At 37.6% G+C, this 26,120-nt stretch overlaps 1 protein-coding gene across 3 annotated transcripts in view; it reads left to right on the top strand.

Moving 5' to 3' along the window:
* Positions 1 to 26,120, top strand: part of SEMA3C (semaphorin 3C) — a 115,663-nt gene that overhangs the window by 73,060 nt on the left and 16,483 nt on the right. For all 3 annotated transcript variants that reach the window (XM_005526027.3, XM_014255195.2, XM_088054964.1), the window contains exons 7-12: positions 3,311 to 3,430; positions 5,240 to 5,382; positions 7,412 to 7,526; positions 9,839 to 9,908; positions 12,518 to 12,662; positions 17,371 to 17,593. In XM_005526027.3, coding sequence (XP_005526084.1) covers positions 3,311 to 3,430; positions 5,240 to 5,382; positions 7,412 to 7,526; positions 9,839 to 9,908; positions 12,518 to 12,662; positions 17,371 to 17,593 — 816 coding nt within the window. The remainder of the gene's footprint in view (positions 1 to 3,310; positions 3,431 to 5,239; positions 5,383 to 7,411; positions 7,527 to 9,838; positions 9,909 to 12,517; positions 12,663 to 17,370; positions 17,594 to 26,120) is intronic.

Genomic DNA, 26,120 nt, shown 5'->3' with positions numbered 1-26,120 from the left:
TGCTGCTGTAGAGCCCACCAACTATAAAGCTCTTCATTCTTCAACTGGCTTTTTACCCAACCAATTTTGCAATTTTCTTCCATCTGAAAGGCCAGAAAGTGAAACAATAAAGGATTTCTGCTGTGCTTGTTGCACACCTACGAGAAAACCCAAAGTGGGCATAAACTTTGAGCAGCCTAAGTCATCTGTAAAAGATACTTTTATTTTTTTCAACCAGGAAGTGCTGGAAATACATAGTGTAAGGTGACCTTTCGCATTTGCAGTATGTTCACACACTCCTAGTGCCAAAGCCTGATTTTTCAGCATGTGCCTGCTCCTTGCTGTATTTTTGGCTATGATGGTAACAGCAGTTGCACAGATTTTTGAGACTTTCTTAGTAAATAAAACTTATTGCACACAGGTACTGCATATTTCACCCAAAGTTTACAAGGGAGCAATGTGCAGTGTTTCTGATACTCACCTTCCTCTGAAGTCTATTACATATTTTGCAATATATTTTCTTTAAAATCTTATGGATCTTAAGGGAAGTGTTATACAGTCTGTCCTACATGGCCTGTTCAAAATATAAATTGCCTTGTTTTGTTTTGTTTTGTTTTGTGGGTTGTTTTGTTTTGATTCCTCATTGCAAATATATTTTCAACAAAGGACAAGTATATCTATTCACAAATACATGAAGTGAACACCTTTAGAGAACAGGTAAATGCTACGTAGACATCTTTCTGAACCTTGGCTGCACTTACACCTTTATCTCAACAGTGATCTAGGGATAGAGTTTACAGATACTCACTGTGTAAAGAAAATATTTGTCAGTGATAACTGAGTCCACTGCTACTCATTGCCATTGTGGTATTAGGTGAAGCAACTGTTTCCTTTCCTTGTTTCTTCTGGATTTTGTATAGCAACATTAAAGAACATTGTTTCTGAGTTATTGTTTGTATAGTAAGCTCATTTCTTTCTACAGTAGATCTGTGGTAGCTTTGTTCATCTTAATAGACTTTTCGTTATCTTCCTTGATCTCTGTTGTGTGACTAAGGAGACTTTCCCTAATGGTTGACTTATCTTTCATGACATGGTTCATCTACAAAGTTTAAATTATTCCACAAAGGTAAAAAGAGTCTTGTAAAAAAGAGTTCACAGATTGGGTTTTATAGTTTCAGTTGTAAAGTCCAGTCACTTCAAAAACATTATGCTCTAATGAATTTAGCCTTAGTATCCATGCCAGAAATGTGAACATTTTCTAAGTTTCAGCTCATGTTGTAATGAGGGGACTGAGCCAATGTATTGGACTCACCTTTGAGCTTTCTGCAGGAGGAATTCCCTCCCATATTCAGAAGATAGTACATACCACCAGACCAACTAACTCTCACACAATAAAAGAACCCTTTTTAAATATAGATGCAATTTCTTGACCATTTTGGACATCACCAGCCTAGAATACAGAAGGAAAGCTGATTCACCCTTCAGAAGAAAGTGGTGCTATAAAAATAAATTTGAACTTTGTACAGTTTGCCATTGTACAGAGATGCATTTGCATCAAAGCAATGAAAAATATGCTTGAAGCAGCTTGGCATTGCTAGTGTGCAGGGTGCATGTCTCTCTCCCCACCAAGACTGAGATATTTATAAAAGCAGACATACCTCATCAATTCAGCAATTCCCCCCAGAAACAAAGTGAACTCATTGTGCTGTGCAGACCAAATACTGAGTGGAATTTAAGGATTTTACCAGAACGAAGTGGAACTGATGGATCTCCTCTGATACATGATTAGCAAACAGACACTAGGAATGCTTAAGACATAAGTAATACCATTGATATGTAATAGGATTAAAATTACACAGTATAATACTATTGCTGAATTGTGTATGTATGTATTTATGCACAGGACTGTACACAACATTTAGTGAGAGCTATAAACCTGATCTCTTTCAGCCCATTTGTTTCATAATAAGAATAAAGTTCTGATGGATTGAGGCAAGGAGGCAGATGTACAAAATCACTTATAAATTTATACAGATCTAACTTCATTCTGTCAATAGCTGCTCCATAAGTAAACGCTTCAGCAACATGCAGCAAATGCATTGCTTAAATCCCCTGTGTACAAATCCTGTCATCACAGGGAGAGGTGAGAGCAGAAGAGTGGCTGCTGGATGCCCTGGCAGGGTTCACTTCAGGCTCCAGTTAGCAGCAGAAAAGCAAATTCTCCAGAGTTTTGATTCTCTCGGGAGCTTCTCAGTAGTGTTCCATGCTGATTATGAACACACACACACACACAAAAAAAAATACACACACACAGAGCATGAAAATAGCCTCAAGTATTTCTGAGCCTGTGACTTTTGCCAGCTTGACCACACTCTCTGGGTAATCCAGGAGTACAGACAAAAACATCAATCAAAGGACCCAGCTGTACTGGAATGTATTCAGCCACTACTCCCACTCTGAGAGTGAGAGTTTATTTTAGCTACCGTTTTCTTCTCTGGGGTTTCTTTGTCATTATTCAGTGGAAATTGCTTGGTAATTCGCAGAGTAGAAAATGATAGTATATGTAATTATAATTGTAATTATATATACATATGTTTATGCACACACACAGACTCAAACACAGATAGACATCCTGACTGATGGGCTGAGTTTTTAGCCCTGCACAGGGAGCAGAAGCTCACAGTTCTGTTAATGCGGGAGTTTCATGTCTCATTCTGCTCAATCATAATGACCCTGTGCTTAGAACCAAGTGCACAAAAGGGGACAGCTATTGCTCGGTGTTACTCTGAGTAAAGTTCAACAATATGATTGTCTGGCCTCTGCAATACTGAAGTCAGCTTGAGGCTGCCTGGGCAGCCAAAACTGCTGCTGGTAAAAATTGGCACTGATCCACTGACTGCAATAGATGTTGTGTCAGTTTACAGCAGCAATAAATTCAATCCAGTCACTTCATCTACTTTTGTAACAACAAAAAAACAATTCTTTGAAGTTCATACTTAACATACTGAATGTGATACCTTTTGGTAACAGTAGCCTTACTCTCCCTTGGTCCTTAGCAGTGCAAATGGAACAACTAAACTTTCTATCGGGAACGGTTTCCCATATATGCAGCTCTGCTGTGACATTTAATGGTACAGTTCCATGAAGTCTCTAAGAAAAATCTGATTACCCTCATGCATTCTAGGTTAAGTCTTTGTAAATCAGAGAAATCCTCATTCCCATGACCCACTATTTATAGACTCCTGTGTAAATAAGGAGCTGATGAATTTAAAATATACTTTTGTTTTCTCAAAAACCATAACAATTCCCCTTCCATTTCAATTCTTTTCAGATGAAGAGCTTTTCTCAGGAATGTATATTGATTTCATGGGGACAGATGCGGCCATTTTTCGCAGTCTGACCAGGAGGAATGCAGTGAGGACTGACCAGCACAACTCCAAGTGGCTGAGTGGTGAGATGCTTTTAATTTACCAGAATATTAATGGGTTTCTCAGAGATTCTGCTTTCCTTTGCTTAAAACAAAGACCTTATCTTTTAAAGAGCTTTTCTGAATTGAATTTATGCAGTTGAACTGTGAAGAATGTGTGTAAATACAAGCTGTAGACAGTGCACAGCTGTAGAGGGATCCCTTCATGAACCAAGCTCCACCTGAGGGCCTTTTTGCATTAAGGCTGAACCAAGCTGTTTGAGGGCAAGTGCATGAAAACCTTTCCAGTGGCAATTGGTCAGACAGTCTGATTTCTAGAAAAGTGCCTTCACCTCTAATGAATCAGATATTGCTTTAAATTAGAGTTTGATTCTAAGCCACCAGCTTCAGTTAATTCAAGGCAATCCATCTCTGCACAGAAGTTTCACCACCATGTGCATTTGAAATGTGTGCAGAAGAGTGTCCCACTATCAGAGAAGTCAATGAGGATCATTGCCACTTAATTCAGTGGTGAGGAATTGTTCATCTAAACACAGTAGAAAAACTCACTTCTGAGTGGAATCACATAACTCTTTGCTTTACTGACATCGCTGTGAAAATTTTCCTGTCTTTTCTGGTAAGAAGACTCCTTCCAATGAAACCAATTTAAATTAAAATGGTGGTCAACCCTCTGAGCAGAGGTAGGTGTGAAAGACTGTAGAGCAACTAACATAGCAGTTACAGTTTTAAAAAGCCTTCAGGTATGTTGAAGTAAAGTTACTGTGGTTTTGTCTTGATATTTTTTATGGTGACTTATTACTCCTGTCTGGATGTAACTAAAAAGAAATCACAAGATTTCAGTCACAAATTCATTTCACTATGAAAGGGAAACTATGCCTGCTCTCTAATTTTTTTTTATTTTTTTTTTCTGTTTGTTATACATTTTTACACTTACCTGCACATCCTAACGTGTGCATCCTAAAATGAGAGAAAAAGAAAATTTTAAAATGCCTAATTTCTGGAAAATCTACCTGTTCAAAACAGGTACTTGAAAGTGCAGTTTATTTCCATGTTCTTTTAGAGACAGAGTCATGACATTTATTATATTAATTGAGAATAGAATTATGTGGACAGAAAAATACTGCAGTCTTAAAAGAGTTTTCTGTCAGATATTCAACCTTTGTATCAGATTGTTTCAAACTTTGTACTGCACTTCAACAGGACAAGCAATCTTTCATGATCATTGAAAAGACAAATGCAGGGAAAGGGGCCACTTCTTCCTTCAGTCAAAGGAGGTGTTCTGAGAGCTCCTGCACTGTCCATTATATGCTTGCTGTTAAGGTTATAAATTGTTTTTCTCTCTCCCTGATTCTCATTTTCAGTGTTTTGCACATGTATTTCAGTATTTTTACCAGCCTCTGATATGAGGTCAGATGCTGCTCAAATATTTGCATACTCTGCTTTCCTTTTCTGGGTTACACAAATTGTTTTCCTCTCTTATCTATGAACCTCATTTGTTATATTTCTAAGTTCTTCCGGCTTATTTTTATGTTTTGTCTCAATGAGACTTTCCTTTGGCGCCCTAGATAACACACTTATTCTTCCTTCTTCCTTGAAGTCTTTGAGTCTCTGCGTTAATCTAATACCACTGCTTCTGGACTGCTCCTCTAAAAATTTGCTATGAAATAAAATTTGAGGACGCAAACACATATGGTTGCCAGCAAGGGGCCATTTACCTCTTAATATTTGGTATATTCAGCACTTCCTTGAAGCAGTCAGTAAATGTCAAATCATTCATTGCTTATACTGATACATCTTTTGGTTTCATCCTTTTGGTAAACTTTTTCATTTCAGAGCCTATTTTTGTGGATGCTCATGTTATCCCAGATGGCACTGACCCCAATGATGCCAAAATCTACTTCTTCTTCAAAGAAAGACTCACAGACAACAGCGGCAGCACAAAGCAAATTCATTCAATGATTGCAAGAGTATGCCCAGTAAGAACTATTTTGTTTACCAGGTTGCTGGGATAAGCTGCTAGTGTGACATGATAATGTAAAAGACTAAATGTTTGAAAAGCCTTGGCAGATTTGACAAAAAGATTTGACAAAGTTTCCTGTTCCTGTGTCACCATTCATAATTGAGAAGAGTTGTTACTGGATTCACAGCTAGGGTCTGAACAGGTTATGTATTATCTGACTTTATGTGTAAGAATATAGAAATGTAAAGGTTCAGGAATTTGTGTATTTCTCTCAGTGAGTCAGAATAGCTGCCAGTGTTGGATTTTCCTTTAAATTGTTGAATTGTCCTTGGCACAAATAAGGCACATTATTTTCTTAATAAAAATGAACTTTAAGCAATGAAGGCTTTCACACACACACACACACACACACACACACACACTCAAAATATTTAAAGCATATCCAAAATATCAAGCTTTTGAGTTGGTGGATTTAACTTGCAAATGCTGTTTTCATTTTTATGGCATCTGTTCTTTCTACTTGCTTGTATTGATGCATGTGTGAGCCTAACTTTAAAAATGTGCACAGGAAATTTAAATTCAGGAGTTATAACTATTCCTGGGCAATAATTAAATTTTTTTTTGCAGAACTCTTCATTGTCTCTATTTTGTGGGGTTCTTTTTTGTATCTCTAATCAACTGTAGATGAAAAATTACTGAAGCAGCTATTAATAGCTCTGGTGAAATCAATTTTTTTTTTTCTTTAATGAGAGAAAAAGTATAAATGTACTGTTGCTGCTAGCCTATTCATTCCTTCTTTTGGAAGGTTTCAGGAAGTTCATTGTGAGTGTTTATATATTCCTTTTCTTTACATTGGGTTTTCTTTAAAATTTGATGCTTTGTGATGTTGTTGTGCCTAGGTGTGAAGGTGTTTGTCCTTCTCTGGCAATATGATGAGGCATGTGATCTCTTCTATAATCTCCATTCCCTGTATTTTAGTGAGAGTGCCTAAAGGCCTTTTTTGGTATTTTGCAAGAAGACATTTGACACAATTACAGCTGCATTTGGTTTTTTACAATTACAACGAAGCCCAGATGATTTTTGAAAGGCCTAAGCCTTTTTAGGCTTACACTGAAGCCAGTGGCAGAATCCCAAGGCAAATGGAAATAAATCTGAGCCATTCGTTTTTGTATACTTGTATACATACCATGGTGTTCATGTATCAACACCTTTGAGGCTGGCAAGATATATTACCCTCTGAAAAGACTCCTTATAAGTCACCCAAAACATTGGATTACCAACTCCAACAGCATCAGTGAATAGCACAGCACTTTACTGAAATCACATTTCAATTTGGCTTTTCTCTTTCTTTGGGTGACATCATGTTATGCAGTTTGGAAGATGCTGCTCTTGCATAAGGCATTCACCAGCACAGTTAGCAAGGATCTGCCACCAAACTGCTGCATCCCCTGGTTTGGCAGCTACAGTTCCCACCTAGAGCCATGGAAAATTGGAAAGATCTGCGAGTGAGCTGTGACCAGGCCATCTCTGGACCAAGCTAGCGGGACTTGCAACAGTGCACAGCTAGCTTGACCCACACTAGCCATCATTTCTGAGTATTGTTTAGAGCATCCACCCATGTGAAGTGTGTTTTATTAGGACAGGTGCAGCTATGCTGCTGTCAGGACGAGAAGAAACATTCCTCTGTAGATCCATGAGACCTTTCAGAGTGTGCATGGTCTTTATCCTGGGTGCCAATGAGCGATGCAGAGCTCCACAGTCATTTCCAATCGTAACAGCATACACTGCTGATGCACAAAATCTACTGCCCGACCCTCCAACCCTTCTAGTCCAGCAGAAAAAGTCCACTCAGAAAACTAATTCTCATTTTTTTCTGCATATAGAATGCTTAGATGAGGGGATTTTGCTTAGGCCTATCTCTGTTAAATATGGAATTTACCAGATAATTATCTAGATAATGAATTAACTTGAGAAAAATGTGGGAAAGCCCAGTAAAATATTAGCTGTTCTATTTCCTCTTTTCTGAAATTAATATTCCTTTCCAGAATGACACAGGAGGTCAGCGCAGTCTCGTGAACAAGTGGACAACGTTCTTGAAAGCAAGACTTGTGTGCTCAGTAATGGATGAAGATGGAACAGAAACATACTTTGATGAATTAGGTATCACAAAAAACATTCCTTAAAATTTTATCTGAATGCTACATTTTGTGCATATTTAATGACTGATTTTCATTCAGTTTCTCAGTCGTTAGCAGTGAAATCATAGCACTAGAAGTCCATGACAAAATTCCCCTTTCAGTTTTATGATGGCACAAGAAAAAAAATCTTCATAAGTCTCTCTGTGTAATTATCATTACCTTTGAAATAAAGGTAATTAATCTTGACTATGTAAAACAATGACATATGTAAAGAATTAGTATTTAGAAGGAAACATCTGAGTGACTCTTACTATTTTGCTACTAGCTTGGATTACAATAGAGGGTTTTTAACATCCCTTTGAAACTGTTTCTTATACCACTGTGTAACACACAGTGTTACACATCATTTTCAATAATGCATTTTTTTCTATTTTTTGATCACAGTCCTCAATTTGGTAATTCAAGATAATACTAATAAATCCTGTTACTGGTACCAGCAATAGCACTATTCATAAATATAATTTCTCAGGAATCATTCAGTCACATCAATTTTTGTTTCAACATGTGAAATACTGTAAATATTCTATGCATATAATCTATATTACACATATTTATCAGTACTTAACATTAATAATAATATTGATGTTAACTTATTTAAATTACTATCATTCAATATTAATTACGTTGATATGTAATATTAATGCTAATAAACATTAATATTACATCTATATATATTACATAATCTATATTATGATACAGCAATCACAAGAAGTTTCTTTTCATGAAGGAATTAATAGATGCATGTACTTACATGTCAAACAACATTATCAGAAAGTTTCAAATTCTATATTTTCCACAGCTGAGATGCGCAAAATCATAGTTCAAAATTCAGGTGTTGGAAGATTTGGTATGTGTCTTACTATAAATATAAGTAATATAAGCAGCTAATGTGCCCTGCACTGGGTCTCATCTGGTTCTGATCTTCTCTCATTGTATCCTCTCCCTCTTTTGTCCATTCTTATTTCTGATTCCCACCATAGCAAATGGGGTTTGGAGCTTTTGAGTTGATATATTTACAACTATTTTGTGTACTTGCTTTGGTTCAAGGTTTCAATGGAAGCTGATTGGGCCTAGGAATAGTTCCTAACCTGGTCTAGCTCGGAATGTGCAAGGTGCTCAATCAGGAGGACTGATTTTCTGAAGTTTACAGTGCCTCAGCACTGCCACAGCTCATCTTTCAGAACTGTGATTTACCAACCCCCTCCTCATCAACAAAGCAGTAGGATAAGTGCTTTTAGTTTCTTGTGTGACAAAGGGTAGGACCATAGTGAACAGGAGACAATGCTCTCAGCGTGGGCTCCCAGCACAATTTCACAGCAAGGAGGAAGAATACAATCACAGCTGGAAATTCAGAAAACTGGGAGAGAGCAAACACGTGATTCTGTGTTCATGTATAATGCAGGAGAGTATAACACTTCCAGTTCTGAATGGTGAAGTCTTTTGCTTTTGACATATTGAAAAGAATATTTAAAAAATTCAGCGGGCTAAATGAAAGAGCCACATAAATTAATGGAAAGCTGAAGAACATATTCTGTGATTAAAAGCTCAAACAGTTCAGTCTTTTTTTGTTATAAATTAAGTGTAAGAGGTAGCATGATTATAGTTATTAGAAACATTAGTGAGGAGAAAATGTCAGAGATTAAAGTAGTCTTCACTGAAGTGTAAAAAAAAAATCAACAGATCAGAGGTAATAGTGGGTAGATTGGTTTCGGTGAGTAGGTACAGTGAGTTTTGCACGGTGCAGTCAGTAAATCCCTACACAACAGGAGGCAGGAGGTTTACATCCCTCACCGTCTTTACTGCAAAGCTGTCTGTTCATACCATGTTGAAGTGCACTAGTGAGGACACTCCAGTGCAGTCTGGACAATAAAACACCTAATTTCCCTGTTCTCAATTACATCCATCTATGGGAACTCTTTGTCTTTAACCTACTGCAACTTTAATGTTTCCCTACTGCTAAACAACCTGCTGAAACAAGATACAGCTGAAAAAATGCGTGACATAGATCCTGAATGTATTTGAAAATCTTTGCCTTCTGTCTCCACAAGGCTAGGGGGCATGGAGTTAATTTCCAAATTTGTTTCTGAATGTTCAAATGCCAGATACATGGCATAATGGTCTGTTCATGAGGTAAGTCTCCTTGTTCCCATTCAAGTCTTGAGATAAAACTACTGTTGAGTTTACGAGAAATAAAATCATCAATTAAACTGGAAAATAAAGTTTTTAAAAATAAGGAAAAACTATTCAAAATGTCTGTCTTTCTTTTTCTTACAGAGGATGTGTTTCTCCTAGAGACAGATAACCCCAGAACAACACTCGTGTATGGAATTTTTACAACATCGAGGTAAACATGGAGATTTGAAGAAAAATTACCTGAACTGCCTGATTTTCTGTATGAAAACTCAAACTGGTATTTTGTGGATGAGGCTGTGCTGGGCAATTTTGTGTGTCTGCTGTGGTTGTGGTTTGCATGCAGGAGTCTCAGTGTCATTGCTGTTGCTATCTGTGTCAGAGCTATGCCTCTTGGAGCAAACTGCTTCCTGACACTGTCAGCTGCCACTGGGAAAATGTTCCAGAGAACTCATGTGGCATCTGAGAGCGCTTAGCACCTCCTGAAGAACATCCAGCATCCCTGAAGGATCAAACCAGGAATTCTTACATGAATTCATACAAATGACTTCCAGTCTCTGGGCTGGCTGATGATCACAGAGGTTGGCTTTTGTTGGCTACAAAAGGAGAAGCTTACGTGGCATTTGGTCACCTCCTTGCAGCTCAGTCAGTAGTATTCACTCACTGGTTTAGAAAGCATTTTCTGAGCTCCCAAGGGTGGTGGAAGCACTAGATATGGCTTACTATGCTGAAACTCTTCACAAAGATAGACTGACAGCTGGACCAACAGATTCTTCCACCTCTACCTCTATTTTTTTTATATTTCCTCTTGCCCTCACCACATAGTGTTAACACAGAGTAAAATTGGTTATTACCCCCTGATTTCTGATATGCTACCCTTTATTATTTACCTTTCTTACATTCAAGGAAGTCTCCTGTTGTTTTTTTTTTTTATTATTTTAATTTTCATTTAATTTATTTGATAAAATTAGAAAATTATGTAATTTATTATTAATAATTCCTTTAATGGCAATTTTTAGTAAAAAATACTTTCAGATCCTTTTTGCTCCAATAAACTTTTTTTTACTGGATACAGGGGTCTGCTTGCTCAAATATGTAAATATGACAGGAGAATATGATTCTGTGATATCTAATTGGGAAAGAAAGTATCACTTAACTTGTAAACTTAGGTGTTGTCTATAATTCCTACTTCATAAAAAGAGAAAAGGATGAGCTTATGTTTAGTAGTAAAACCACACTTATCTTTAGGTTAGGGGTGCAACAAGACTGAACTGGAAACACTTCTACCTAATTCTGGTATTTCTCAGTGGAAATGAGGTTTGAATCGAGGGACCACATAAGGTTACAAAAAAAAAAAAAAAAAGAAAAATTCACTTTTTCCTGGCTCTTAAGATATTTTCTCTTTCTTCTGAAGTTTTTACACATGCATTTCTGTTATCGTTAACCACATGGTCTATTCTTGCTTTATTTTTGTTCAGCTATAGGTTGAATGTGTTACCTAGTTAAATACAGAAACCATTCCTCCTTAATACTTCCTGTATCTTCATCTCTGTAGACTTCCAACTCATAAGAGTAGCAAGAGAGAAATATCACAGGAAGTAATAACTAGTAGTATTTTTATCTAAATCATACAGAAGGAAACTGAGTAATCTGAACTAAATTATTTTAGTGTCATAATATGCTGTAAATATAACATAAAACATCTGGAAAGACTAAATGCATTTCTCAAAATCTATTAATACCTAGTAAAATTTCCACAAATACCATAATCCAGCTAAAAGGTTCATTCCACTAATCCATATATATCTGAGAGCAATGTGGATTTCACTTCTGTTGTGTTACACTATGTGTAATATTTTCCGGGTTTTTTCTGGAGTGTTTTTTCTTCTTCAGCTGAAAACATTTACTCGGATTATCTTCATCCTACAGTTAACACCAGGCAGATTTTAGACTGTCTAGAGTTTCCACTTTTTAAAAAATGAATGTTACAAATCTTACATGAAGTGAGAGGAAAAATGAAGTTCATTCACTGTAGTCAGCCTTAGCATCAATCTGGAAATTTTTTCTCTAGTGCCCTTCATCATCACAGGGTGATGGAGAACATTCAGGGCTTGTGCTACCTGTATCCATGGCTGAATCTAGAGCAGTGGGAAGAACATTCCATTTTCTTAGGCAAATCCCTTGGTTCTCCTCAGGAAACTTCAAACTTGGGTCTTCATAAGACCAGTTTTATGGGTGGACTGTACAGGAGTAACTCCTTTACAGCCACATCATGTCCCTGTTTTTTGCAAAAAAAGCTGGAAAGTGATTATAATAATCCAACTGATTGTCATCGCTTTGGATGTTTTGATTATATTTTAGCCATGTATTTTAGGAGGCTCGTGGAGGTCTTGTGGTTAATATACTGGAAGGGAGTTATGGAAACCTGTGCTGAGCTTGGCAGCAAAAAGTTTATAAAACTCCTGCCTCACTGAACTCAGCAATATTTTTGCCATTGATTTAACTGGAGCCAGATTATATTTCTTCTATATTTAGCATTAGGAAATCTTATTGCACCAGCAGGGCAGAGCCTGCCCCTCTCTTTTTTCAGTTCACTGTTCAGAAAGGTGCTAAGTCTTAAGAAGTAGTGGTGCATATTGGGCAGCTAGATTAGTTGATTTAAAATGCTTTAAATCCATATAAAAGCAATAAATTGTATAAAATATTATGTTAGAGGTATCTTTCAACACTGGACCATGTAAAATTATGGAAGAGCTATAAAAAAGTTTTTGTAAAACTGTAAAAAAGTAGACTGCAATGCTAACTTTTTCTTCTGTCTTCCAGCTCCATATTTAAAGGCTCAGCCGTGTGTGTGTATCATCTGTCTGACATCCAGACTGTGTTCAATGGACCATTTGCACACAAGGAGGGCCCAAACCACCAGCTGATTCCATATCAGGGCAGAATTCCATACCCACGACCTGGCACCGTAAGTACAAAGATGTTTATTCAGTCTTGCCAATTGCTTGTCTGCGTTTAATGCATAAATAAATATTATTTATTCCAGGAGAAAAGTCTGTATGTGACTGTGACAGTTACAATCCAGAACTATTTTATTTGCCTACAAATCCAACTACAAATCACATGGTGTCTGGAAATCCAGAAAGAATTAAAAGTCATGTAAAATGTTAATCATTCTTTCTCTTTCTGCTCAAAGGTGATATGAATTAGTTAATTAGGTGATAGGCTTCTTGTTTGCATGTGCATTTCCATTTTGTGGGTACATTTGAGCAAACTGTAGCTAAATAAACAAGCATGCAAAGACAGCATTGTTAGTGTGTTCCACAGCCTGGATCCAAATGTCTCTAATCTAATGTTTTCTGTCTGTATGAGTTTTCTTTAGTTCTCTAGACTCTTGCACCTCTACTCAGATGCTTAGGAGATGTAGTAGGACATTTAGAGAATGAGGTTTCTGGGACTTGTCACTTGACTAAATCATACCCTGACAGGTTCTGAATCTTAGAAGAGAGACCTAGAAATAGATGTGTTTTCCTGTCATTCAGTTCACCATAGTCTCCCTCATAAGAATGCTTTCTGTATGCCTTACTTTTAGAACTTTCTTTAACTCTGTCAGGGGTAGTAATAATCTTCCAATAAATTCTGTACACAATTAGAGCTAGCTCTGTTTCCCAGTTGTGTAAAAGTATCTCATGAAATATTTTAAACAAAACAGTAGTTTCTTCTTACTTTTCAACTTCATGACACATAAAAAAGTGCTGTTAATGCACTTTCTTCTTTACTTATTTACTTACTTATTTTAACTGTTCTTAATTTATGTTTAGCAGAAATGTGACATCTAATATTTCAAGCTTTAATGAAGAATGTATGAACTTTCTATAGAATCATCTCTGAATCCAAATTTGCTAAATGAAGTATGGTAGTGTGTGTGTGTGTTGACTCCTATGAAGTCTTACAGTTTCTCAAGTGTCAGAATGAAATAAGTATGCAGAGAAACATAAATTATCTCTCAACAATGCAGTTATATATTTTTTTAGATTAACACTTTGTTGCTTTTCCATTAATCACAGGAAATTAAATTTTATTTAAATTTTGCCGGTCCCTGTGAGAACCTTTAGCCATATCACTATTTTAGTCTGATTTGTCTTTATGCTGCAAAATCTTGTCCTTTTTATCTCTTTCTTTCTTGTACATGGAATAGCTCTCCCCATTCACACAATTCTTCATGACATTTTAATGCAGTTGTTTCTGGCTTTAAGAGTTAGGACTTTACATTCCCAGATCTCTAGAATTAGCTAATCAATACCTGACATACCACTAAGCCCTAATGCTAGCATTAGTCTTTCCTTGCAATTAATTCATACAGCTCTAATCTCATGAGTTCACTGGGGCTTTTAAAAAAAGACTCATTTGAACAGGAAGTTTCACACCCTTGTGATTAGTCACATTTCAAAGTTTCTTGCTTCTTCAGAGTATTTTGTTTGTATGTGTTTCCTCAACCACTGCCATGTTTTTCTTGGTTCATGTCATGGAGGCTTTTGCGGTATTCCAGATGGGCCTAAAGAAATTGGGCAACACAACAGAAAGGGGAAAAAAAATCAGATTTGGATTTTACATGGTGACAGAAGTTATCTACACTTTCCAAATATGCTGATGAGCTCTGAATTTGAAGATAAATTCTTAAATCATAGCTCATAGAGAATGGTCCTTTAAATGACCATTGCTGGTTTTTGGATCACTGGCTTTTGTGTGTTCCTCATGATTCAGCCACAACACAGTATCCCTAAGTCATATTTCCTAAGACGGAATTTCTTTGGCGTTTCTTTTATTTCACTGCCAAAAAAAAATCCACTTTTCAATATGTGTCACAAACTTTATTTTTCACTTATATCAAAGCATCTGTGAAAATCTGGACATGGGAATTTTTCCCTGCTCAGAATTTGTGCTCAAAGAGTTAACATGATTAGCCAGGTTTGCAGTCTGTGGGGCTTCTTTTCTTCTCTGGAATGTACTTTCTTTGTAACTTCTGGGATGCTGGACTAGAGAGGCATGCCTTTTTATATGACATGGAAAATCCTACGTTGCAGTTGCCTAAAGAGATATTCATACTAAACCTCTGGCTAGAAATGAAAGTTCATCATGTTGCAGTACACTGGATAAACAATGGATGGGCTTCAGTGTAGCTTGAGTAGGATTAAATAAAGCAATACAGTCTTTTGGCCATGATCAACTTGGCAGTGTTTGGCTGGCCTTCACTAAATACCAATGGTTTCTTATTTCTCCACAAGCAAAACTTACTTATGGAAAAAAAAAATGCATAATTGGCAGCTTGCTACTGAACTCTGTGATGTTTGAGGGTAGTTTCCATTTTTCAGAGTTTACAGAAATAGTTTTTGTACCTACATCATATTGGGGAATATGCTGTAAATTAAAGAATTCTGATAATCGAGTGTGAACATGAAATTGTGTAGACGAGTTCTCGAATGAGCTGTGAAGGCTGCCCATTCAATCCTTCCAGGAAAGGGAGAGCTTATGGGTTTCTTCAGTATCATCTTTTGCTTGTCACTGGTTTAGCAAAAGAATTAATTGATTAAAGATGTTTGCTAAGGCTTTGCTCGGAACAATGATATAATGTAAGTTTTTAGGGTCATGCTGGTGTGAATCATAGCACAGACATTTTTGCAAGAAGTCACAGACAAAAGTCTTATGACTCCAAGTCAATAATGGAAAGGTTGAAAGTATCAGAGAAAGACTTTTAATTGAGCTATGTGAGACAGGAAGGTTTAAGTTGAACTGTTTGTGAAACAGAATCCCTCTTGAAAGGAAATAGGGTCTGGCAGAGTACTACCAAGTAGAATAATCTTGCTAATGATGAATGCAGTTCTTTTTTAAGCATTTGTTGCTAACCTTAACAGATAGTTCCATACATTTTCTGGAATGTGGATGAAAATTCCAGAGAGGGTAGAGCAAGCAAGATAATAAGAATTCTCCTTTGTGAGCAACCTTAGAGTGTTAACATATAGCATCATTTCTAATGAGAGCCAAAACAAAACCTTTAGGATAAATATGAGCCCAGAAAAATAAATCGTCAAGGATGTCAGCTGAGAGAAACAACCCATGTCTGAGCTGAGTTCTGCTTCTTCTTCCTGGAGGGAACTGATGCCAGAGCAATTTCTTTTAAAGAGTTCCTACCAGAGCTGTTCTACTTTGTATAGATAATAAACTCCTATTTGAGCCAGAAGATGACTCTAAAGCTTGTGATTAGGCTGAAGTCCCCTCTCTACTTGTTTTCTGGTATGGCCAGTGAATAGTGAATTGGGTGCACAATATGGAGCAGCTTTAGCAGTGAGGGTAGAGCAGGCTGTGGTTACACTCCTGCCTGTGGTTACGGGGATGCCCCGGGAGGTGAAGACCCAAATTCTAACATTGCATCTCGTCAGGTAGGTTGGACACATGACTCACATTTCCCCAGACAGTTTCCAAGTCTCTCAGAATAGGATTCATTTTATGTAATTTTAGCCATCTAAAAGCAGGGTGTTTAGTCCGAATTACTGACTACAGAGGAAACCTAAGAATAGATGCCGACTTTAAGAGAGTAAAAGTCAGGTGAGGTAAATCTCTCCCTAAGCTACTGGCTATTTTGTGTCTGTGGTTTTGACCAGAAATTCCATCCTAAATGTAAGAATGGCCCTTGTCAAAATAAACAAATTTCTATCAAGTACTTTTTATTGAACAAATCATTTTCCATTTGGAAAAAATACTGCATTGAAACACTTCTGAATCTCTCCAGTATTCTGAAGAGAGTCACAGCTCAGAAATATGGTTAGGGGAAAAAAATGAAAACTCAGGAGCAGCAATAAGAAGTGAGGTAGTGGTAGCTGGAAAAAAAAAAAAATCAAGTACATTAACATAGATACATCCAGAACTTTGTACAAATTACTGATATAGCTCAGATTTCTTCAAAATTTCCTTTTATTTTCAAACTCAGTAAAGACTTTTCTAAGACGGCTTATATTTTCTCATGAGGCCCAGAATGCCTCAGGGATGATTATTTGGATAGTTCTTCATTATATTTAAAGGAGCATCCAAAGTATTCATGGACTTCAGTTACTTCTCAGGCATAGGGAAAAGTATAAAAAACCTTTTCAGATATAAATAAGTTTTTATGGGACTCCCTCCTTAACTCCATATTATTGCTCTTTCAAATGAATAACAGGTCCTTTCATCATCTTTTAATCAAGAGGGATATTGGCTAAATTACAATTAAGTATCAGATTTTGTCTTCTGCCTTTGTACTAACTCTGTAAAAGTCACATGCCAAAGTTTGGTATCTTCCTGTAACAATCTTTTGGATTTATTTTTTTTTTTTCAGCAGGCAGTTTAGAAGCATAAAACATGTAGAAATAGTTTCAGAAGTACAGTTCTTTGCCATCAAGCTGGATTTTGAAAATGCAAAAATATATTTTGGTTTGTTTTATCAGAAGTGATGGGAGTTCAAAGTGTAGCTATTCAACACTTCATTGCCCTTACTGGAATATAGTAAGTTTGGCCCAAGTCTGAAGTGATTTTTTGGAATTTCCTTTGTCAACTATCTTTCCATATTTGTAAATGATGTGGAGATGAAAGCTCTCTGAAAGATGGTAAGTGCTGTTCACCATTTCTGTGCACGTTTCTTGCAGTGTCCAGGAGGAGCCTTCACACCCAACGTGCGGACAACCAAAGAGTTTCCAGACGATGTTGTGACCTTCATTAGGAACCACCCTTTGATGTTTAATCCCATTTACCCAATACACAAGAGGCCATTAATCATCAGGATAGGAGCTGACTACAAGTATACAAAGATTGCTGTGGATCGAGTGAACGCTGCTGATGGAAGATACCACGTCTTGTTTCTTGGAACAGGTGAGACAAATTTGGCAGCATTCATTTTCCTCTGTTGCAATGTAATCTGCAATCAACTCTGATTTTTATAATTTACAGCTTTCAGAAATATTTGTGTAATGTTTGCACTATACAGAAATGTTATAGAAATCCAGGAATTACGTTCTTTTTACTTTCTGTACATTTTTCCATTTACTATAGACATCAATTATGTGCAAGAGATACAATGTGTTGATCTTATTTTTGAGACAAAAAACACCACCAGTGCATATTTTATTTGATCTAAATTATAATACTTCTCTTGAATATGGTATGTCTGCAATATGATTCCACATTAGATTTTGATGATCTCCAGCACAAGAAAAAAATACCAAAATCTGGCTTTATAATGTTTTTATATACTCTCATCATCATTATTTAATATATGCTGTGTAAGCTACTTCTGAAGAAAAGCACGATCTGATCAAGATGTTGCAAAGGCAGAAACTCCTCCAGAAAACAGTGGTAATATGGAAGTACTTAGCAGAGAAAAAGAAACAAATGGTTGGAGTCCTAGCAGTAGTGGACACAGAGAACTTGATCCAAGTATTCTAAAATAATTTCTGTCTAATATAACCTACATTCTGTTTTACTTACATCAAATTTGAATCTGGTGTTAGTGTCTGAAGTCTACAGGGGAGCAGGTTAAGTGATTCTTGTACTGATCAGTTTTGGTTTTTTTAAATATTCTGATATGAAGCACACGCTTTAGATTGAAGCAGACAAGTAGAGTGCTACTCTGAGTAGACCCTAGGACTCACTCACATTTGAAACTCCCACTGGTTTAACAGGGCATTAGAAGTTGATAGGCACAAAGACTAATCTTTTTTACTTTTTTTACTTTCAAGTAGAACAAAGGAAAATAATTCTATAGAGTTCTTTTAAAGAACAAATGTATCTCTGCACATCAGAAAATGATTACAGAGATGTCTTGCATTGCTTTTATGGTTCACATATTATTGGGGTCCTGATTGTTTTCTGCTTATGGAATAACTGTGTCTGCCAACAAACTCGCATGGGGCTGGGAATAACCATCTTGTTATAATAGATTTAGGAAGTGAGTGCTAAAAAATCACATAAGAATATCAGGCTTCTATAGAAAAAGTACTTAATGAAAGTATCTCTCTTCCTAGAAAAACCTCTCCAGCTATCAAAATCAGCAGGCTGCCTATGTGCCAAAGGAGGCCAACTGCACACTGTGCTGTGCATGCAGAAGTGTAGCCAGCAAACAGGTTGATGGAAAGGATTTTTTCCCTGTATTTGGCTCCTGTTGGGAGTACTGTGCCCAGCTGTGGGCTCACCAGTACAAAGAAAACATTAACCTAATGGAGCAGGATCAGTGGAGGGACTGTATGATATATGAGAAAAAGATGAGAAAACGGGTTTATTCAAAGAAAGCTAAGGGGAGACCTTAATGCTGCTGACAGCTATCAAATGGGTGGATACCATTATCTAGTGGGAAAAAAAACAGATGAGGACTCTTCTCAAGGTGCTCAGTGCCAAGGTGAGGAATTTCACACAAGTTGCAATGTGCTGTTAGATATAAAGGAAAAAGTTTTTGCCATCAATATGATCAAACATGGAAAAAGGATCCAGAGAGGTTATGAATTCTCCATCTTCAGAGACTGAAAAGATTCAAAACCCGACAAACCCAGAACTGCTCTAATAGGACTTGCTTTGAGTGTGGGACTGCACCAGATGTCTTCTGACCCCTTAGACACACATGAGTCCTTGGGGCTGGATGGGATCCACCCAAGGATACTGAGAGAGCTGTCAGAGTGCTCACCAAGCCACTTTCCATCATTTAGCACAGTCCTGGCTAACAGGGGAAGACCCAGCTGATTGGAAGTTATGTGATGCCATCCACAAGAAGGGCCACAAGGAGGATGTGGGGAACTATAGACCTGTCAGTCAGACCTCAGGGCTGCAGAAGGTTGTGGAGCAGATAATTTTGATTGCCATCACATGGCGTGTGCAGGACAGTCAGGGATCAGACCCAGCCAACAAGGGTTTGTGAAAGGCAGGTCCTGCTTGACCAGCCTGAGCTCCTTCTATGACCAGGAGGTGACCCACACAGTGGATGAGGGAAAGGCTCAGGGTGTTGTTTACCTGGACTTTTGTAAAGCCTTTGACACCATTCCCAGACCATTCTCCTGGAGAAACTGGCTGATCATGGCCTGGATGGGAGCACTGTTCACTGGGGATAAAACTGGCTGGAGAGCTGGGCCCAGAGAGTGATGAATGCAGTCACAGCCAACTGGTGGCTGGTCCCAATGTCTTCCTTCAGGTCTTTCCCAGCCTAAATGATTCTATGATTTCATGTTTTTCCACTAAACCTTTGCCAAGTCTCCATCTGATGTAGAGTGAATGCTTAGTATATGATAAGACATAGTCAGGGTAATGAATTATTCAAAGAATTTCATAAGTTTTTGATCTGGGTATTACTGTTTTCTGGACTGTAAGTTGATAAATGAGTCTTAAGGCATTCCTGACTCTCTCCTATTTGCAGCTGTTGGAAACTGCTAAATTAACCCAATTAGGACAGGGCTTTCTAGTTTTTTGGGTTTTTTTTCAATGTATAGTGATGCCATTGTTTCAAAGTGCTCTGTAAGCATCTAATGTTATTTGGAGGCAAATTCTGCTGAAGCTTAGTAAAAGGTTCAGTCGAAGCTAGGAAAAGATTGAGACACAAGTTCCCAGACTGTATAGATTGCTAATGTAGCAATGATAGTTAAAGCTAGAAAACTATTGAAAAGCTGAAATGTCCTTGAAATCACAATTTGATAGTAAACATTTTAATAACTCTGCAAGAGGTAAACATAGGCAATTTCATTTTATCCTTTGATAACCATCTGACTGATTTTAGGTGATCAGTGTGGCCTCATAGACACACGTGAGCTGTTAAAAACATAAATATACCTCAGGCTGTTCTTATGTTAATCCTCCTCTGTGTACTGGCCCCATTATGGATCAGATACAAAAAGTGCAGCTCTTGATACTTTATATTCATTGCTTTATCTTCTTCATTGCACTGGAGACAAGGATCATTTTCTGCTTTCTAGTGAGATGGAGGGCAGGCATTATTCTTCCTGAGCAGGGCACAGGACATTAATACCTTCCAAGGTCTTCCTCCAAAGAAATCGTTGCAATGTAAGTTACTGAATTTCTCAGCCCTTTCAAACAAAAGTGATCAAGTTTCAGTCACTGAGAGGAGAAACTTGTTTTCTTTATTCTCTGCTTTCTGTGAGACTCAGGAGGATTTGATGGAGATATTAAGTGTCAAAAGGAATGCAGAGGGGATTTGCTTTGGTGTCAGTTCATCCCAGCAAATGCAAAAACCACATTGTATAGGAGAATTTCATGTGATAATTTCCTTGGGAGTCTGGAGCCCCACAGCCAGACAATGGGACTTGACACCTGGTGACAATTACACTCAGTTCAAATGATAAGTTACTGCTGCTGAACTGAGATGTTGCCAGCCATGTCTGTCACTGTCAGTGACCTGTCTCATGCTTGAAATCAGAGTGTTTTATGTCTTGCCAGATGCAAAGCACACAAAATGTTTAGCTTTTCCTCTTTTCCTCCTCTACAGCCTTAGTAATAAATCAGTTCCTGAAAGCAAGCGAAGAAGAACAGAAGTACAGAGCTCCAACAACCCCAGTGGCTTTCATCATATAGCCATGGCACAGAAGGGTATAGGCAGCTCTGTAATTTTTTCACCTTGGTGTGAACTAAATGTAGTGTTTCCTTTGCTCCTTGAGCAGTTCTGTGCTCACAGGTGCTGGTCCATAGCCAGAGTTAATGTACTGGTTTTTTCCCTTGCTTACCTGCATAGCAAACAAAATAAATCCCAGGGACAGACACTGTTCTTGTGGCATTCCATGCTTTTCAAATTATTACAATCTCCTGGTTTTCCTATGTGTTTAATCATGAAGGTTCCCAAAGCACTTAACAAAACTTGATAGTTTTGTTAGGTCTCCCCTAAGGGGTCTCTTCACCCCTGTCTGGGCTGAGCTGATGTGGAGTAAGGTACAAGTCTGGACTGACAGAGAGCAGTGCTGCGAGAGGAGAGTGCTGTCTATCTATCTTGTCTTCCCAAACAGAACCCCAAGACATAATTTACTTGGAAAGAATATAATCACTCATATGCATATTTGACTAGAGCAATGCTGATGGTATTTTTCCCATATGCAACGAGAAATAACATATTCAATTCAAGAATTTGGGATTAGAATTCTGTTTCAATTATTCTATTTCTGTGATGGGGCAGGACTCAGTCCTGAGTTTTTTGGATTCACCCTAGGGTTTTACTGTAATTTGTTTACTCATTTCAGGTATATGTAAAAAACCTGAGCTTTCAATATTTTGTGTTCATCCTTTGGTATATTGTTTTCTGAGTTATAAGACAGGATGCAAACATATAAAATATAAAACATCATGCAAACATATCTGTGAGATTAATCTTCATTTATTAAGTGGCACCTACTGCTTGCAGCTCGAAAGCCTTTGGTCAAAGTACACACAGATTGCACAACCAAAAGATTATTCATGGGGTTTTTCATTGCTCTTGTTGTTATGAAAATATTTAAATGTCTGGGTCAAACTTGGGTACATTAAATAGCTATGGACACCAATGAGATTTTTTTTCAGCTCCTTGCTATCAAGATATGATATGTTTTTCTGGAAAGAGATCTGAGTTACTGTCATAAAAAGGCACTACAAACTTCAGTGTGGCTTATTGAGATGATTAATGTCAGCCACAAGCATCTGATGTGGCATGAGGCTGATCGATGTTTCTCATTATCTTTCCTTCTCTGATGAAACATTTGTTTTCAAAGTCTGGATGCATTAAGTGCCTCCAGAGCATAAGTTTGTAATACTCATTTTCATGGTGTTGTATGATGGCAGTCTTTTTGCAAAACTAACCCTTGCTGACAGCAGTAGCCTCCAGTAATGCAATAGCCAAATGATCTACAGATTCTAATGGAGAGATAATCTGGTCAAAAGAGCAAACTTGCCTCCCATAGTTTTCCTGGCTGCTGCTTCGTGACTGTGAGCTTGGGAAGATGATGTTGCACAACAGTGGCACAACAGGCGTCAGACACAATTTCCTTCTTCCTCTTGGTCGTAGTGCCTGAGTCATTCATAACCTTTTGTTGACCTGTTCACCCAAAGCCTTTTCACAGAGTTTTAAGATGATATGTAAGTTAAGATGTTATACCTCCACCTGCTTCATTTCCTTTGTTCAGCTTTTATTCAAGCAAGCTCACCGTGTGTCCCAAAAGATTGACTGAGCGAGGGCTATACAAAAACTTAGTCTTCAAGTGTGAGCATTTGTATCTGTCTTTTTGTTCTTTGATGCAGCTTGAATTTTATGAAGTTTCACAGACATATTATGAGCTGGAAAAAAATTACCCCCATTTGACAGATGAGTGAACCAAGCACAGAGAAGTTAGTGGCCATGGTGGGAGCTCTGAGTTACAGCAGACAGAGAGCGTGGGAATGTGGCTGTCAGGCCTGACTGCTAACGTGCCACCCTCTCAGGTGCTCTGCTGAGCCTCAGCAGAGGCTGTTTTCTCAAACAGACATTTCAAACATTCTATCAACTTTTTGCTTTCTTTTTTTCTTTGTAAGGTTATTTGTATACATCAGGATCAACTCAGATAAGAGACCAGAAATAATTAGTTGCCATTAGACTGACAGGTAAAACATGAAGAAAAGTTTTTAGAGGGTCTCCAGCAGTATCAGACACATCAGGGGTGGGGATTACTGAGAGAAGCTTCTTAAAACTCGTGTCAGAGTAGAACTTGGTTCCTATTGCAGTCGTTTTTTATGATGTGGAAAATTTGGTGGTTTTATTTGTAGTTCAGTTTGTCCATGTGATGTGGCTCAGGGGTAAATGGGTCCTGGCTCTCTTTGAGGCTCACATTACTGACAGCTGCAGTGTTCACTTGGAACTGGGGAAATAAAAACTAGTCAAAATTCAGAGAATAAGTTTTATACTCAAACCTTCTGATTCAGCCAAAAAACTCTGTATTTTTCATATCTGTTCATTAAGCTTTATTTTTTCCATTGCCCATGGTCAAGCAGACTAGGAATTAATGTAATCAGTCACAGTCTAACTGATATTGATGAAGCTTAGCTGATTAATATCAGTCCAGAATCATGCCTTGCATTTCAATAAATATTATTATAATTATGATGATTTGCCTCTTATGTTTCCATTCCATTTATCGGAATGCTTTCCTTCTTCATTTCTTTCCCACTCTGAATAAATTCTACACCTTTTGTTTTGTCTGCACTTTCCTCCCTTGCTGTTCCCAGTTTCTCAGTCCTCTCAGAAAGAATGTGATCTCGGTGTCATTGTCTTTCATGTCAAGCTGGGACACCCACATTTGTTAAGCAGGTTTGAAATGGAAAAGCGTTTTGAGTCACTCCTGTCCCTTTGCTGTCAGCTTGAGGGAGATTCTCTTTTGTTTGTCCATCTCTCCCTAACTCTCAGACTGCTGAGCTGGTGCAAGGCTGCAAACAGCTCCCAGTGAGGAACTGGGAAAGTGGTGACCAAAATTCTGCCTCTGTTTCTTAGTGACGGATTGGTATTCTGGGGACATAGTAACTTTTTCTTGACTATGTAAAATCATAGCAGTGGAGATCTGTTTTCAAGTGGATTTCTGGAAAGAACAAGTAAATGGCAAAGGAAACCATGCTGTTCCTTTTTATGAATTTTAGAGGATTACCTTCTAATTTCATACATTGGCTAAACTTGAAAAAAATTCACTTGCACTTGTTTGATGATCTCTTATGCCTTATTTACAGCATAAAGTATTATCTATTGTGAAATAAACTCAGAAACAGCTCAGGCAATGCTTTGCATAAATGTTCTGCAGTGCTTCATCCTTTCCTCTGACCCAGGGAATTTAGTTCCCATTTTTGCCATTAGCAGAAATAATCAAATAATATTTTTTGACAAAACTCAAATATACCATAAGCTTTGTATGTGAACACATGTAAGTGACTTGATTTGTCAGATACAAATTTGTGCTTATAGTGGAGACAGCAGTGCTGCTGAGAAAGAAATAAAAAGTGGGGTTTGGGGACAAATATTTGCTTTCCATTTATTAAGGAAGAGGCTGACTAACAGTAGCAAGACTATTTTTAGAAGCAATGGGAGAACTATAGCCTATAGGCTTTATATTATTGGAAATGTTTATATATAGGTGTATATAGAGAGATATATATGTACAGACTATTAGAATCCTTTGCTTTAAGAAATTTCATTTAATCAATATCTTTCTATTACCTACATGAATATTTATTCTAAATGTTGTATTAAGTCTGCTTTGAAACAATGGAACATTCCTTTCTGCAAGGATCTGTCTGTCATGGTACAATACTGAGTCAAAGCAAATGGTAAAATTCTGAGTCAAAGGGAATTAATACAAAGGTAAACAGTCCTTCACTCTGTGTATTTTTCTGGGGTGTGACAAAAAAGTAGATAGGAACCTGCTTTACAAATAGGAAAGGTTATTAGGACTCAAGGACTTGGCGTCAGGCATTATCAGTATTTTCTGTGCCAATGCCCAGGATAAAATCTCCTCTCAGGTTCTGATTTCAGTTTGGTGAAATGTTTGAGGACTCAAGACAATTTAGGAATTTTAAATGTGTGGCATGTGCTAATGGATCATTGACATAAACCGGTTCTTCAGAGGCTCAGCAGCCTTACATTCCTTTGCAGGTAAGGTCACTGTCAACATGCTTAGTGCCCTGTCTGTCAGGGTTACAGGTACTTGACATTTTGCAGGCAGCTGCAAACAACAACCCAAAAGGCTGCAATTCCTTCCTGCATTTCTGACTAAGTATTTTGTAAGGTAGAGTTTAATGTCAGAGAGAGAGAATTGATAAAAGAATGCAATGAGGCAGAAGTAGACTGGGCTGAAGCCATGTGCATGTGTGAGTGGGTTATTCCCTTAAGCAGGAGAAGAAATACACACAACCCCTTTCTCCTTTCCTCTGAGGGAGGCATCTGCAGCAGTTTAACACTTCAGTGGGTCCTGGCGGTTACTAAATCTCTCTCAGATTCTCATAGCTTTGCTAATACTGGCACCCAGGCTAGACCACAGCTGTGCTATCACAAGATTTAGTTTAAGTAAAGTTTCTTCAGAAGGAACTGTTTTATCATGCCATTGTATAATGAGAATAAATGTCTCCGTAGAAATTCTCATAAAAAATTCATGCCTAACTTGCCCTGAGCATGTACCATTGATAGCTACACATTTTTAAGTCTTGTCAGCTTTCAATTTCTCTTTTCCTTCTTTTTTTTAAAGACCAAATACTGTAATGTGTTCTCTGTGTGTGGTCAAGTGATTAAATATCAGTATTCTGTCTTTAAACCTTTTTTTTTTTGTAATAATAATAGCAACAACAAGTAGTAGTAGTAGTAGTAGTAGTAGTGGTAGTAGTGGTGGTGGTAGTAGTGGTAGTATCTGGCTTCTTCAAGTGAAATAAAGAG

This window comes from Pseudopodoces humilis, chromosome 5 (assembly GCF_049639895.1).
Source record: "Pseudopodoces humilis isolate 2021_Gansu_Grassland_sample_001 chromosome 5, ASM4963989v1, whole genome shotgun sequence".
In the NCBI taxonomy this organism is placed as follows: Eukaryota; Metazoa; Chordata; class Aves; order Passeriformes; family Paridae; genus Pseudopodoces; species Pseudopodoces humilis.
The sequence above is the reverse complement of the archived record's forward strand: the minus strand, read 5'-3'. Positions and strand labels throughout refer to the sequence as shown.